Below are 16,227 nucleotides of genomic sequence, written 5' to 3' on the forward strand. Positions count from 1 at the left end.
TTACATAGACAATTCAAATAATAATTACAGTGCCAAAAAGTCATTTTTTTCAGTGTATGGAAGCCATAAAGGCAGCCTCAAAGTCTGTGTAGGACTTAAAATGAACTGGCAGCTTCAAAGTTTCAAAGCATGTGGTGGATGTAGGAAAGGATCCTCTGGACAGCTCCACTTTGAGTTCACATGGCAGCACCTCCCACCCCACCCAGAACTTTAGCAGCTCGGCCAGTTTCCTTGGTGAAGCTAAAAGTCAATGAACACAGAATATTAGAATAAGGATTTTTTCATCAGAAACAACTGTACTGCAAACATTCCATTCCATTGTTTGCATACATATGTATGCATTTTCTGTAAAACTGCATACTGTACCTGTGATAAGGACAACAGAGTAGTATTAACACAACCGTACCTGTTTCGATGAACAGGCGCAGAAAACCAGTAATGCGACATGTGGTCTCAACATCAAATTCATCATCATCATCACTGTCCTCAACAGGCCAAATTATTTTGTCAAGGAGCATCTGAGAGGTGAAAACATTCAACAATGTTAATTAGTTGCATAAATGCACATTTACATAGATCATGGGACATATAGATTTGCATATTTTTACACAGGAAATTCTCCCAGTTGGTTACAAAACATACCGATTACAAGGTTTACAGATGACGAAAAATACTCGTGTGAACACAATCATGATACAAAACTGAGGAAAAATAAATCACCTGGGGAGTGTAGAGCGTTTCACCTGTTCTGGGGAAAACCAGCGAGACAACGTCGGGTCTAGATATCAGGAAGGGCCATACCATCACATCTTTCAGACCCTTCCTTAGCTGCTTTATTTGACGCTTGGTCCTTCCAATGACCTAAATGATATAGCCAACACAAATGAGAACTTTCTACCAGGAGAGGCACGGATAGAAATTGTCAAATTTAACTGTGTTAAATCATGTTTAAAATGCTCAGTTTTTTAAAGTGATTTGGTGACAATTTGGTGTTTATATGTAATAGCTTGCCAATTTCCACCTCTCAACACTGAACATAAAAACAGTAATTTCACTGAAAAAAATATGTCTCTAACTTACAGCATGGACCAATAGTTTGTTCTGTAGCCATCTCCTATTTGTTTTTGTGACTGCTGGAAGATCCCACGACATGGATAGATCTGAGACAGTGTCCTGTTGCTCCTGAGTAAGTTCTTCAGTTTCAAGCTAAAATTTAGATTATTATATAAAAGTTATTACACTAAGACACAATTTTAAAAAGTACATGACAATTTTCAGAAATATTGGATATGCTTATGTGCTGTCTTCACTTATGGGCCTGATTCTCCCAAAGAACATAAGACAGTTAAAAATAACTACACTTATTTAACTGAATCACCTCTACATGACCAAACCACGTATTGTGTATTTCCAAGGACTGTCTAACAGTACTGTATTTTACTATAGATTAAAATGTAACATCACACACACACACCCTTTGAACACAGTTCTTAAATAACATTACACTTAGGCATATATCTTGTGAACAAGCCCAGTAATCTATCCTACAAAATGTTTAAGAACAAATTAATAACGGCATTGATGATTATTATAGATATTAATAAAGTAAAACAAAGTGATTACTAATCAGCACAGAGCTCTTTCATTAACCCTTCTTCATTCTGAAGTTGTGCACCATAGGCATGCCACTGACCCAAGGAAATACTAAGTGTAAATAGCACCCAATATGTGTCATATTTTGAATCCATAAAAATGCACTATGAAATGCAGAAACCAAAACCAAAAACCTTTACGCTTAACCCTTGTATGGTGTTCATTTTGTATCAAATGAAAAAAATACACTTAATTATTTTTAAATCTCAGACTCATTGGCCTTGGCTAATTTTCTATGAAGAACATGTTGTATATCAAAACGCATTTTCAATGAACAAAATGTGAATGTGAACTCAGTGTTTGCGGGTCCACCAAACCCACAAACACTGAGTAACAAAAATATCAGCACCACACAAGGGTTAAAACAGGCAATTTCATGTACCATTTCTATTATGCTCCTGATGTGCAAATCGGGACAGTCTTCTGTGACAATTGTTGCCATTTCTGGGTCTCCATTGAACAACACATGGATTATAGCTGGACTTAATCCTGTCACACATGGGCCATCATGCAAGAAGGAATGACCCAACATCCTTCCAGCAACCTGGAAGAGATTGCTCTCAATAAGGGACTCTGATGTGGCTGGAACGAGGTGGTCAGGCTGACCCTCAAATAACAGCGTTCGACCTGTGCCACCTGTCAGTAATACAAAACAGGCCATTACAGTGGTATAAGTAACTTACTGACTCTCATTTACACATGCTATAATATATGCTTTATACACACACCGAGATTTAGACTGAATCCAAACTGAAGTTTGGATATTATTGTTGTCAGAAAGTACCGCACCACTCCTTGTCCAACAGCAGCATCCCCTGTCATAAAACAAAATATTTATTCAATAATTGAAATAAAAGTAGTGTCTAACAGATTTTTGTCTGTAGCTGTCATTTAAATTTTAACTCACTATATTACTAACCATCAAGGGCACATTGAAGAGGACATGCCCATTCACGTTGCTCTTTATAGAATGACAGAAGTGCACGCTCTCTGTCTTCCTCAGTGTCCCTTATATCCATCTTCAGTTTAAGTGGCCTTCCAGATGCATGTTCCCCAAGTAAGCTCTCCTTGAAAACTTTGGAGGCTTGAACTGGATTTTCAATAAGTCCCCATTCTACACACACAAAAAATATGTGCACAACACAAGATCCATAAATGTTATACCATTTTGAAAATCATTACAAACAAATCAAAACTATATGGCTACTCTGCTGTGTGAATACAAACCACGGTCTGCTGCTCTGTGCTCAAACTCTTCACTGTCAGCCACAACTACTGCACTTGCAACCGATGTCCCTGCTGACTCCGGCCTTACTTGGATACGGTCACTGACCGCGTCTGGTTCCCTAACATTAGCCTCACCCTGATTTTCCTCTCCATCCCTATCTGATTCCTGAATGGATGTCCTTAAAGTAACAAAATAAGATTTACTTATCATACTCACTAGAATGTACAACAAGCCAAAATACAAATCCAAGCACAGAAATTGGTTGTGTAGCTACATACCCTTTACAGTTCTCCCTGTGCAGTTTCATTTCAGAGAAAAGAACACCCCTCTGACAAGTGAGGCAGGAGATGACTGGACCAGAGGCACGACGAGCACCTTCCTAATAATGTAGTGGAAAGATTCATAAAATAGCATTTTAATTAATTACCGCTATAACTGATGATTTTATAGAATATAACAATAAAGAACAACATTAATGTGTAAGAATTATAAACATTTTTTTTCACAATGTGTAAAAGTATAGCTTACAGATTCAAAAGGCAGGTCTTGTTGAAGTGGGCGTATGTAGATTGTAGCCTGTCCAATCATTGTAGCTGGATCTTTCAGATAGACAAGTGTGTATCCAGAGTTGGGACAAGGGAGTAATGCCAGACTTCGACTGCGAGTAGATCCAGCAACTTTGAGAAGCTCAAAACCACCCCCTTCACGAAGTTTTGGATATACTTCCATCAGTCTGTTCGTTACTACCATAGGATCTGCATAATTTCCTGATTACATAAAAAAATATATACACATACATATACACACACGCACACACACACACACACACACACATTAATTTCAGAGTTAGAGTTATGCAAACACATTAATATTGTGAGCCAAACTGCATTTTGACTGGCACAGAAACAGAACTTTACAGTTCTTTCAAGCACAATTACTGAAACACAAATGAACAAAAGCAAATTACAACTCATAAATGATCAAACTAACCTGAAAATGATACTTTTTTTTCTCCAAGTCCTGAGGCTGCAAGGTCTGCCTTCTCCTGTACACTTGGAACTGTATCAGCCTTGTGACCATGCAAGCAACAGAAGGTGTGTGTGTAGTAATTGCATCGAATTGCAGGGCTCTGCAATTGACGTCTAGCATACCTTCTAGGTGTAATGTTATTGCTGTATGGAGCAAAGAGCCTTGCCACCTCGGCTGCACATAGAGAGAAACAAAAATGTCACAACAAAAATGAGAACCACCGACTGAAAACAAAGGATTAACTATATGCTGTCTAGTAGAATGGCGACAAAGCTTAAGTTCCTTATTCTCATGCTACTCTAAATGATTCTAAAATGTATCAGAAAATAAAGTGTAAAAAAAATTAAGTAAATAGTGCTCCCCTTAACATGAGAACCCAGACCCAGTTCTGAATGTTTATTCAAAATAACAATCATTTAACTTATCTAAGCAGCTCATTAATGTTTTTTTTTTGTTGTGATTACACAGTCACATGATTTCTGTAAATACTTTAAGGTTCAACTCACACTACAACACGTCATGACAAGTAACTATATTACTTGTATTTTATTGTTGGGTTCTAGAACTTTTTTAGAATATTTTAATTGATTGAATTTGTTGGAACAGACCTTTTAAAAGCAAAAAAACATATAAAATGAGCTTTATTTTCCTTAAGAAATAACACTTATAGTCCAGCAGCACTACTGTGTTCGATCCACTCACTGTACCAGTACACACACCTCATACACCACCACCACCACAATATGACACACACTAACACTAGGGTGACCAAACGTCCGTATTTCCCGGGACATGTCCGTATTTCACGTCCTGTCCCGGGCGTCCCGGGATATTTTTTAAAACTGTGGAAATGTCCTGGTTTTTAAATTAAGTTAATCGGGCCATTAATTCTACAGGCACTAGGACCCTGAGCACGGCGCTGTATGACACGGAATCCCTGAGCCTCATCAGTTGAGCCTCATCATACTCAACTGGCGGAGAACCAACAACTTACGTTCGACACCCCCCCCCCCCCCCCCCCTCGCTCGACAACCTACGTTCGCCCCCCCCCCCCCCCCCCCCGCTCGACAACCTACGTTCGCCCCCCCCCCCCCCCCCCCCGTGTCCTGGTTTTCCCAAACAAAAATATGGTCAGCCTAACTAACACCTCATACACCACCACCAACAATACACTAACAGCACATACACCACCACAATACAACACACACTAACACCTCATACACCACCACTATGCCAGTGCAGTCACTGCAGTGATAAGAATAATGACCCACCACCCAAATAATATTATCCATCCTGCTGAACTAGCCCAGTTGCTGAAGCAAATATCAGTGTCTGTGAAAGATGCAGCTAACTTGATTGTTAACGTTGTACAGTTTGCCCATATTTAACACCCCAGTACTAGACACGCAAGTCCAGTATCTAAAATACCTCTAACTAGACTATCTAACTGGTATACTAATAACTGAAGCGGCATGTTGGTGTGTTAAGCTGGTTAATGTTAGGCCCAATCTGTCCTACACCCAACTACAGACCTTGGACAGGTTGTCTGTGTGATGAAGTGGAGGTTGAAGGCTGCTCCTGGGTGTTAAGAGCTTCAGGAGTGTTCCTTAATGCTTCTTCAATCAAACCTGCAGCTTCTCTTAACAGCTCAGGGCAGCTTCTCGACATTTTTATCTCGAAACAGTGAACACCGGTATCAGAAAAAGGTTAAGGCGCGTTAGAGCTGCTCTCGAACATCTGTCATCGCTCTATCATGACTTACTGTGCAATCTAACCAATCAGCCTGCATCGATCGGAGTTAGGCCCGCCCACTGAGTTTGATGGCTGATGTTGACAGATTTAATTATTTCATGGTTCGACGACGCGCTTGAAATAATGAAATAAATAATGAAATAATTAATTAAATTATTTAAGTTAAACAATTAATGAAATACAAATATCACAATCAACTAATGATGAATTTAATTACATAAAATTATTTATGCTTCTTTTCCATATTTAAATAATTTAATTAATAATTTAATTAATTAAATCTCATTTTAAATATTTATTTAACGTTTTAAACAATTATTTCTTTGTTCATTTATTTATATAATATTGTCACAAATAACCCTCCATATGTTGTAGTTGAAGTAATTTCTACATTTTTAGCACTCTGGATCTGGATTTTGGGTGACAGACATTAATGGGGTTTAAAAAATCCGCCTCCATCACGTTCTGCGTGGCTGAATATTGTACCGTCCGCCAATGGGCAGCGTCGAGGGGTGGAGTCTACAGGCCTCCCAGCAGGCCCCGCGGTGAGTTCCCTGTTTCCCTGGATGTGTGTTGTATGTGGGTTAGTGTTCCCCCTCCCTTTCCCCCTTAGAATCAGTGTATTTGGCACTTGTTTATTCTTTTGGCGTGTTGCTTATAAAATAACAGTTTGCTAACATTGGTGTCATGACTCATTCTGGTCCTTCTGACTCGACACCGTTACAATATGTAATGAATATGAATAGACTTAAAACTGCAGCATTTTTTTGTCGAAACCTTTCCAGATTAATGGAGAAAATCCTATGCAATTAAAATTCATGTTGCTGCTGGACCACTTCTCAGTTAAGCTAATGCAGATCTGCACTGAAGAAAGAAAGGGTGAAGGAGACCAGGTATGGTTTGTGTAAAAAATTAAAACACCATTATTGGGATCATTGTGAAGATTTTGTCCATTGCATTTTAACCCTTAGGGAATAAATATGCTTTCTCATATGTTAAATATGTAAAGCAAAAAAAATAATATGCACCAAGTTTGGCCTACATTTTGTTTACTGTACAGAGCTAGAGCGCAACACAGCCCAGAGCAGGAGCGCAACACAGCCCAGAGCAGGAGCGCAACACAGCCCAGAGCAGGAGCGCAACACAGCCCAGAGCAGGAGCGCATCACAGCCTAGCTCACAGTACAAATCAATCTGGCCATTATGTTGAGGTGAGTGACTCTCCCTGCTGCACCACTACACTGGATCTTCAGGATCTGTCACCTCCTGAATCCCTCTTCACTGTTTGTGTGTTTTCCAAGATTAAGTGCTATCATTGTCATGATTCAACATAACAGAGAAATCTGATCCCTTTTTGAAATGGCTTTGCTATATATTTGTACTATAATATTTGTAATGTTATTGGCACAAAATTAACAGCAGCTAACTTTGGATTTTGTCTGCAACTTTTTAACAGGCAGACTTCAGCTTTTCACTTCTGAGAGGCCAATGACCAGATCCTGCAGATTTCTTCTCTGCAACATATGGAGAATACGACCCTTTCTTTCACAGGAAGCTACCCAGGTGCTTTTACAGTCTCTCATCATCTCAAAGCTGGACTACTGACCCTGCTTACTTATGGATCTTTCTCTATGGGTCATCAGACCACTACAAACTGATCCAGAATGCAGCAGCATGACTGGTCTTCAATCTCCCCAAGTTCACATGTCACTCCAGTGCTGCATTCTCTTTACTGCCTTCCAGTAGCTGCATACATCAGATCTAAAACCTCGATGCTTGCTTGCAAAGCCAAAAATGGACCAACCCCTGCCTACATGATGGCCATGGTCAAAGCCCCATCCAAACCTTGAGTACTTTGAACCTCAAGTACGGCTTGGCTTAAAACGCCATGCTTAAAGTCTCACGGAAAACAAACTTCAAGACCTGTCCTGGCGCCGAGATAGTGGAATGAGCTTCCATTGACTGTCCAGACTGCAGAGTCCTTAGCAGTCTTCAAATGACTGAAGACTCATCTGTAGAACAGACTGAATCTCTAGCACTTGTCATAGTTGTTTCCGTTGTATGATATAGTACCTATGTGAGTTTGCATTTCTTGTAAGTATCCATTTTAATTTCTGTAGTTTAGCAATATTCAGCCTATGTTTTTGTGTACTTCTAGGTATTTGCATTGATTTCTGTAGTTTAGTAGTATTCTGGTTCGAGGGTATCTTGAATTCTGACCTATCTATGTACTATTTAGAATTAATTCTGTGAACAGATGGTAAAGCACTTCGTAAGGCGCTCTGGATAAAAGTGTCTGCTAAATGCCCTACATGTAAATGAGAAGGAGTGTATCTTTCATGTCACATCAGTGTTATGTGTTTGTAGTTGTGTTCAGGCTACTGATATTGGTGATGGAGAAAGACACTGAGTACAGTCCTGGGGATTTAAAGGATTAAAAGTGATGATAGAGGACATTGAGGTGCTCAACATTGGTATAATATACTTTTTCATTTGTATAAAATAACTTTGCAGTTTGCATTCCACATTTGAGTTTGTCCTGGAAGTCACGATGAATATGGACAGGAAAAATCTGTAAAATTACGGTACTTCTCTGCAGAACTTTTTGTGCTGTCACTTTATTGAAAGTGCTTAATTGTACTAATTCAGGGAAAAGTTGTAAAATAAAGGTATTTCTCTGCAAAACTATTAGTGCTGTCACTTTATTGAAAGTGCTTAATTGTAATAATTCAGGGAAAAGTTGTAAAATAATGGTATTTCTCTGCAGAATGTTTAATGAATTTTTCTGTAAATTTATTGTTTTTCCACTTAATTTAAATCAGGGTTTTTTACTTTAAAATTAAAGTTTTTGTTTGGCAGCCGCTGCTGCCAGTCGTTTACCGTTTTTTTTACGATGGTTTTTTTTTGTGTACTGTGCTCCGTTGGTAGTATTGCCAGTGAAATGATATGCCACTACTTGCTTCCACCGTGTTTGTGCTTCCAGCCAGCATAAAGACACAAGCATGTGTTGCTACTCCTGTGTGACCTGGCAAAGTCACATCACCGTAGAGTTTGCCGGTAAGCATATGCAACTCCACACTTGGTGTGATTGCCATTTCATCCAAGGTCAACACACATTCCCGTTCAATCTCTGTCAACCCATCTACCTTCAGTTTAAGGAAATCAAACACCTCTGTCAGCACACCAGGCTCAAATCTAACGCATTGCATCCTTCTCTGTAGGGTTCTTATTCCTGGCAGGGGAATTTGCAGTTCCTGCAGGGTCTTGTAACCTGTCCCACCAGCAGTAAAGCCAATTTTCAACGCCTTCTTAATTGTCTCATTGCTCCATTTAATCCCTTTTGTCTGCCTAATGCTTTCATTTGATCTTTTGAAAACGTTTTCTTAAATTTTGTGTCCCTAACATTCAGTGTCTTCTTGAGAGTGACATTTTCCTTCCTTATTTTTTGTAGTGCTGCCTTTGTTTTCCTCATGATTCTTTCTTGTCTCTTTAATTTTTTCAATAGCTCTGATTGGCTGGCTTCTGGCTGATGGTTATGCTGACTGGCTGCTGGCTCACTGGGTTGTATTCTCTCCCTGTCTCTCCTCACTAGCCATGTGACATATACTATTTACTGTGATTACCTTTTAAATATTCTATCACTTAAAGAAATAATATAATTATTAGGAGTTCATACTTATTATACACTGCTCAAAAAAATAAAGGGAACACTCAAATAACACATCCTAGATCTGAATGAATGAAATATTCTCATTGAATACTTTGTTCTGTACAAATTTGAATGTGCTGACAACAAAATCACTCAAAAATCATCAATGGAAATCAAATTTATTAACCAATGGAGGCCTGGATTTGGAGCCACACACAAAATTAAAGTGGAAAAACACACTACAGGCTGATCCAACTTAGATGTAATGTCCTTAAAACAAGTCAAAATGAGGCTCAGTATTGTGTGTGGCCTCCACATGCCTGTATGACCTCCCTACAAAGCCTGGGCATGCTCCTGATGAAGTGGCGGATGGTCTCCTGAGGGATCTTCTCCCAGACCTGGACTAAAGCATCCGCCAACTCCTGGACAGTCTGTGGTGCAACGTGACGTTGGTGGATGGAGCGAGACATGATGTCCCAGATGTGCTCAATCAGGTCTGGGGAACGGGCGGGCCAGTCCATAGCTTCAATGCCTTCACATTGCAGGAACTGCTGACACACTCCAGCCACATGAGGTCTAACATTGTCCTGCATTAGGAGGAACCCAGGGCCATCCGCACCAGCATATGGTCTCACAAGGGGTCTGAGGATCTCATCTCGGTACCTAATGGCAGTCAGGCTACCTCTGGAGGTAGCACATGGAGGGCTGTGCGGCCCTCCAAAGAAATGCCACCCCACACCATTACTGACCCACTGCCAAACCGGTCATGCTGAAGGATGTTGCAGGCAGCAGATCGCTTTCCACGGCGTCTCCAGACTGTCACGTCTGTCACGTGCTCAGTGTGAACCTGTTTTCATCTGTGAAGAGCACAAGGTGCCAGTGGCGAATTTGCCAATCCTGGTGTTCTCTGGCAAATGCCAAGCGTCCTGCACGGTGTTGGGCTGTGAGCCCAACCCCCCATCTGTGGACGTCAGGCCCTCATACCATCCTTATGGAGTCGGTTTCTAACCGTTTGTGCAGACACATGCACATTTGTGGCCTGCTGGAGGTCATTTTGCAGGGCTCTGGCAGTGCTCCTCCTGTTCCTTCTTGCACAAAGGCGCAGGTAACGGTCCTGCTGCTGGGTTGTTGCCCTCCTACGGCCTCCTCCACGTCTCCTGGTGTACTGGCCTGTCTCCTGGTAGCGCCTCCAGCCTCTGGACATTACACTGACAGACACAGCAAACCTTCTTGCCACAGCTCGCATTGATGTGCCATCCTAGATGAGCTGCACTACCTGAGCCACTTCTGTGGGTTGTAGAGTCCGTCTCATGCTACCACGAGTGTGAAAGGACCACCAACATTCAAAAGTGACCAAAACATCAGCCAGAAAGCATAGGTACTGAGAAGTGGTCTGTGGTCCCCACCTGCAGAACCACTCCTTTATAGGGGGGGGCTTGCTAATTGCCTCTCATTTCTACCTGTTGTCTATTCCATTTGTCTATTCCATTTGCACAACAGCAGGTTAAATTGATTCACAATCAGTGTTGCTTCCTAACTGAACAGGTTGGTTTCACAGAAGTGTGGTTGACTTGGAATTATATTGTGTTGTTTAAGGGTTCCCTTTATTTTTTTGAGCAGTGTATATTTGTAACCCCTTTTTGTCCCTTGTCTCAAGAATCACTGAGTTGTAATTACACTTAAGCTGTAAGGTACTGGAAAATATTGAAAATAGACATTGAAAGTATACAAGCCAGGCTGCATCAGGTTTTTGTAGCAGCCTGGCTGATTTGGTGTTTTGATTAAAAAATTGGAAATTGTGATATGACGTGCTACTCAACTTTGGAATGTTTGGTTTAGAATGTTTGGTTGGGATGGTGGAATGTTTTGATTTCAATTTTGATGCTGAAAAGCTCAGAACTGGTCGTATGAGATTTTGCTCTGTGACTTACAACCCTTACAAATCTTACAAATAAGATCTGATTTACAATCCCAGATCTTTCTATTTTTTGTAGATCTTTCTATCTTTCTATCCTTTCTATTTTTCACCTTGAGAATGAGTTTTTACCCCTGCAGAACTGACCAGCCAAGGCCTGGGCAGGAACAGAACAACTTCATAGACACACCAGGTTGTACCACTCATGGTGAGAAAAATACATTTTCATATACTGTACATAATTTTATACTTCTATGTAAGACAGTATATTTAGTTCTTATGAGTATGGATTTCCATAGGCTTATTCATAATAATCAAAAATTAAATATACACATTTATGTAGTAGGTTTCTAAGGTTCAGAAAAATAACATGTATATTTATTCTATTGATGACTGTCAAGCTCTTTATTTCATGTGTACAGGATAATATAATTAATGGAGCATGGGTTATTTCTTTGATTTCTTTGACTCAATTTTCATAAATCCCACCATGTTACATATATGTGTTAACATTGTCCATGTGGCCATGAATAAAGCAAATAAAAATAAACATTTTAAAAAGAAACAGATTTCTAACATGACATCACAAATGTCAGCATTCTCCCCACATTCAAATGACATCACATGGCACCATAGCCCTTGTTATAATCACTTGTTCATTGGGAAACACTTACAAGGCATTTGAGCCTCACTGTGAGGCGTGTGGACTGTTTTTACAAACATTTGTGAATGGGTCGCTCTCAGGAGCTCAGTGCTTTCCAGCGTGGAACTGTGACAATATGCCACCTGTGCAACAAATCCAGTCGTGAAATTTCCTTGCTCCTAAACATTCGACAGTCAGCTGTATTATAAGGAAATGGAAGTGTTTGCGATTAACAGCAACTCAGCCACGAAGTGGTAGGCCACGTAAACTGATGTAGCAGGGTCAGCTGATGCTGAAGTGCATAGTACGAAGAGGTTGTCAACTTTCTGCAGCACTGCAATCGAAATTTGTCCTCCACTATTACCCATCTGTGCAGTTACAACACACACACACACACACACAGTAGTGATTACTAGGGGGCTGTGGTGCACACATGCCCAGAGCAGTGGGCAGCCCACATGCCCGGGGAGCAGTTGGGGTTAGGTGTCTTGCTCAAGGGCACCTCATTCATGGCCTCAGGCCTGGGAATTGAACCCACGACCCTGACAAGACCAGTTCCCTACCACCGGACCATGACTGCCAAGTGACCATGACTGCATATTTGTTTTATGAAACATGTGGACAGTATTTATTAGAAACAGGGGAAAACAAATGAACGAACCAGATGGACCAGAGGAAGACAAATTAATTTTAATGTATTTCAGTCCATTCATTACTTTGCTGTGATATGTTTGGTGTAGAGTAGAGCACTTTAGAGTGGGCACCTTGACGACCCACATACAGTGTGGGTGTACTGTGACACTCGTTATCTGCTAGGCGGATGTATTTAGTCTGATAAGGTGATAATGCTTTGAATCATTGTTATACCAGCATAGTATAATACTGATAATACGGGTAATACTGATAATATGGATTACAGATGTCATTTTTCACTATTTTAGTACACCCCCAAACAATTTAAACAAAACATTGTCATGCTGCTTTGCTGGCTTCTGATACCTCATCTGGACTGCTGCCAAAGCATATATCTATTAATCTTTGTAATCTATGTAACATGGCTTCTTTAAGTATTGGGTATCACCTGGCCAGTTTTAAACGGTGGCATGCAGCAATATTTTGTTGTCCACTCTTTTTTAAACACTCGGCACTCCGTGTCCACTTTTCTTTTCTTTTCTTTGCTCCTCTCATTTTTACCGATGGGCAAAACGGCAGCAGGAAAGTTACACTCCAACGGAGGTCAATGTGTCTGGATTAATGCGCCATCTATCGGGGAAACGATGGTATTGCAGATGAAAGTGTGAAAAGGGGAAATGAATGACGTTCTTACTATCATTTAGACAGGTTTGGCGGGTCGGATTAAAAAGCCTAAGGGGCCGTAGTTTGCCTGTGTATGGCCTATACAAACTAAATTGTGTTAGGTAATTTCCACTTCCACTGAGCTAACACATCCTATCTTGCATGTATCTTGCGATCGGAATTACTACTACAAATAACGATACACACACACTATATTTGCTCATATATATAATTCTCAGATATAATTATCGGGTGTGTTAGTAATGAAAGGTGTGGGAGGTTAAAATAAACTCTAACTTCCATTACTAGCATTTCTATTTCAATTAAATTTATTTGTATTTGATTATATTCTGTTTGAAATGTGGAATATGTTTTTTTTTACTTGTATAATTCAGCTGTGTCAACCATTGGCTAATGTTAAAATCATCCTAATGTTACTTAAAGGTTACATAAACATTGTGTTCTCTTCTTTTTAGCTGAGCGCAAGGTGAGCAGAAGCTGCAAGTTGTCTGCAAAGCGAGGGCGAGAAGAGGAACCTCTGAGGCGGAGTAGGAAGAGGAAAGGGGATGCTCCTCAAGACTTGACACCCCACCCCATGGAGACACGGTCAAAGAAGAAGAAGAGAGAGAAGAGAGAGGAGGAGTGCAAAGGTCTGTCTAAAGTAACACCCTCAACACTACCAGCATTTTACACCTGCTGATTTTTTTTTGACTGAATCTTATGTTGTACAATGATGTAACTTGTTTTTGTTTCATGTAGTGAGCTTCAATTCACGCTACACTGTGGGAGATCTCCTGGGCACAGGAGGATACGGCTCAGTGTATGCAGGAGTCCGCAAGGCTGATGGAAAACAGGTGAGCATCAGCACACAATACAAGAATGATTGTGGGACTTAATTTCTTTTTTAGATTGTGATTAGAACTTTGAAAGGAGCTATGAGTTTTCCCTAGAGAGCCTTTGTTATTCACATGGCAATCAAGTGGTCAAATCTAATGTGCCTTGACCTTTTTCCACTTTTTGAACACAAAGATCCTGATTATACAATGTGATAAGCTTGACAATCTGTGGATGAGTATTTATCAGACTCCAGATTTATGAGTTACCTGAGAAGCTGTGGCTACCATCTGCAAGCCCTTAGATATATGTTAAATGTACTGACTGTTTTGTGTAAACAACTTCGCTTGCTGTGTTTTTTATGTGACCAGATCGCCATTAAATTTGTGCCAAAGCATCACACAGAACGGTTCATCACTGTTGTAAGTTCAATATCTTTACTTATGTAATATTGCAACAATGTCTGGAACTTTTTAGATGGGTAAAACTGCAAAGGGACTATAAACGCAAAGCTGTTAATTTTCCATTCAGTGACTCCTCCCAACACAAATGGAAAACAGTTCACTTTTTAGATTCAGGTTTCATCTAATGATTGGTACCAATCCAGATCCCTTTCATGTTAACCTGCTAACCATAATTCCACTATAAAACTTCAAACCCATACTAACCATGTGTTCCCTAATTTTAGCCCGGCGAAACTCGCACTCTCCCCCTAGAGGTGGCGTTAATGGAGATGGTGTGCAAGCCACCTCGTTGTCAGCATATTGTGGAGCTGCTAGAATGGTTTGATTGCGACTGCTTCATCTTGATTCTGGAGCGACCCATCCCCTGCATGGACCTGTTTGATTTCTTGGACTTGCACCAATACCAACTACCTGAGCCACAGGCACGATTGATCATGCGTCAGGTGGTTCAGGCTGTCCTTCACTGCCGTGACCGTGGAGTTCTGCATAGAGACGTCAAGGAAGAAAACCTTCTGGTCAACACCGACACCCTTGACGTCAAGTTGATCGACTTTGGTTGTGGCGATCTGCTTAAGACCGAACCCTACAGGCGCTTTGAAGGTTATTCACCATAGGAATGAAATGTGCACCTCAAGTTAAAAAATGGGATCAAATTAGAGACTATTATAAACTTGTTATTTTGTTACTGATGATTCTCTCTCGTTGTCTTAGGCACCAAGGTATACCGCCCACCTGAATGGCTGGTTGACAGGACGTATGAGGGCCGTCAAGCCACCATCTGGAGTCTGGGTGTGCTCCTCTACAGCATTATCTGTGGAGATGTGCCCTTTGAGAAGGAGGAGGACATTGTTGAGGCACACCTGTGCTTCAAGGGAAACCCATCCAGAGGTGAAAAGGCAGAAGCATCTTCAAGATAACTAGAAATTCTAAATTGCAAAATGATCATTTATGTAATTATTTCATCTGGTAATGTAATACACAACCACAGATTGATAAAATGTACTAATGAAGAATGGAGAATTGGCAATACAACATTTTGTAACCGTCTTAAAATTATAAAAAAAAGACTTCTTCAGTCTTTTTAGTTTTTGTTAGTGATGGAGGTTTCTGTACAGTTCTGTCATTTAAAAACTTTGAATAAGCCATTAGAACAGTCAGATCAGAGGTTTCAGATGGTAACTGATTTTCTTTCTCAACTAATCCCGTTGCTACACACACAGACTGCCGCCATCTGCTAACATGGTGTCTGCAAAAGGACCCTGAAAAACGTCCTGTGCTCGAGGATGTTCTGGCACATCAGTGGTTTTCAGAAGGCCTTCAGAACTAAGTCAGGTTAGTAAATGGAACTGGGCATGAGACTAGAGGACAGCCACCAAATTACATAGTCTGGGCCACTGATATTGAGTAATAAGCAAGGTGCAATGTAATATTGGATGAGCTTATCAAGTTGTTGCTTATGGACCAGAAAAATCTGGGTCAGGCATAGTGTACTATATTGAATTGCTCTAAGTGGTATATGCTTATATGTAGTACTTTATTAATCAAAAATGCAATTTAGGATTGTTCTATCTGTACTGTTCCTCTATTTATTCTGAGTTCTAAATGGGTTTTTCCCCCTATTCCATAGATTCAGTTTTGAGGGCAGCAGACGGAGGCAGTAAAGGTGTGCCAAACACACTAGCTGCCCTAATGATGCCTTGCTGGCTGGGATGCCACACCTTCTACCTCCATAAGAGGCACCGAGTCAGTCCTAGTGCGTTCCCGT

General features: G+C 40.5%; 2 protein-coding genes and 1 long non-coding RNA gene across 4 annotated transcripts; 2 read left to right on the plus strand and 1 right to left on the minus strand.

Moving 5' to 3' along the window:
- Positions 1-49: 49 nt before the first annotated feature.
- On the minus strand, positions 50-4,081 carry LOC143502022 (uncharacterized). The gene is made up of 11 exons (XM_076995213.1): positions 3,872-4,081; positions 3,410-3,648; positions 3,160-3,260; positions 2,881-3,059; positions 2,573-2,767; positions 2,382-2,468; positions 2,036-2,289; positions 1,081-1,206; positions 721-861; positions 407-518; positions 50-240 (listed from the first exon to the last, which is right to left on the minus strand). Exons 2-11 carry the CDS (start codon positions 3,629-3,631, stop codon positions 50-52), a joined length of 1,608 nt encoding a protein of 535 aa, XP_076851328.1. The 5' UTR covers positions 3,632-3,648; positions 3,872-4,081.
- Positions 4,082-6,071: 1,990 nt separating this feature from the next.
- On the plus strand, positions 6,072-6,832 carry LOC143502049 (uncharacterized). 2 transcript variants are annotated; one of them, XR_013127064.1, is made up of 3 exons: positions 6,072-6,207; positions 6,448-6,555; positions 6,746-6,832. It is a non-coding gene; the product is annotated as an uncharacterized LOC143502049 (long non-coding RNA). The 2 variants fall into 2 exon arrangements; XR_013127063.1 differs by having other exon boundaries at positions 6,723-6,814.
- Positions 6,833-14,692: 7,860 nt separating this feature from the next.
- LOC143502035 (serine/threonine-protein kinase pim-3-like) lies at positions 14,693-15,379 on the plus strand. Its single transcript, XM_076995221.1, has 2 exons — positions 14,693-15,062; positions 15,174-15,379. The coding sequence occupies exons 1-2, from the start codon at positions 14,726-14,728 to the stop codon at positions 15,377-15,379; spliced, it is 543 nt and encodes a 180-aa protein (XP_076851336.1). The 5' UTR covers positions 14,693-14,725.
- The last annotated feature ends 848 nt before the right edge of the window (positions 15,380-16,227 follow it).

Source organism: Brachyhypopomus gauderio, unplaced genomic scaffold, assembly GCF_052324685.1.
Source record: "Brachyhypopomus gauderio isolate BG-103 unplaced genomic scaffold, BGAUD_0.2 sc186, whole genome shotgun sequence".
Lineage (NCBI taxonomy): Eukaryota > Metazoa > Chordata > Actinopteri > Gymnotiformes > Hypopomidae > Brachyhypopomus > Brachyhypopomus gauderio.

Bases quoted from the DNA above. Each gene is read 5' to 3' on its own strand.
- LOC143502022 (XM_076995213.1), bottom strand. From the start codon at position 3,631: ATGGTAGTAACGAACAGACTGATGGAAGTATATCCAAAACTTCGTGAA. The intron at 3,060-3,159 runs GTATGTAGCTAC...TGTTACTTTAAG, and splicing joins CACAGGGAGAACTGTAAAGG to GACATCCATTCAGGAATCAG. The intron at 519-720 runs GTGATTTATTTT...TTCACCTCTCAG, and splicing joins AAACGCTCTACACTCCCCAG to ATGCTCCTTGACAAAATAAT.
- LOC143502035 (XM_076995221.1), top strand. From the start codon at position 14,726: ATGGAGATGGTGTGCAAGCCACCTCGTTGTCAGCATATTGTGGAGCTG. The intron at 15,063-15,173 runs GTTATTCACCAT...TCGTTGTCTTAG, and splicing joins ACCCTACAGGCGCTTTGAAG to GCACCAAGGTATACCGCCCA.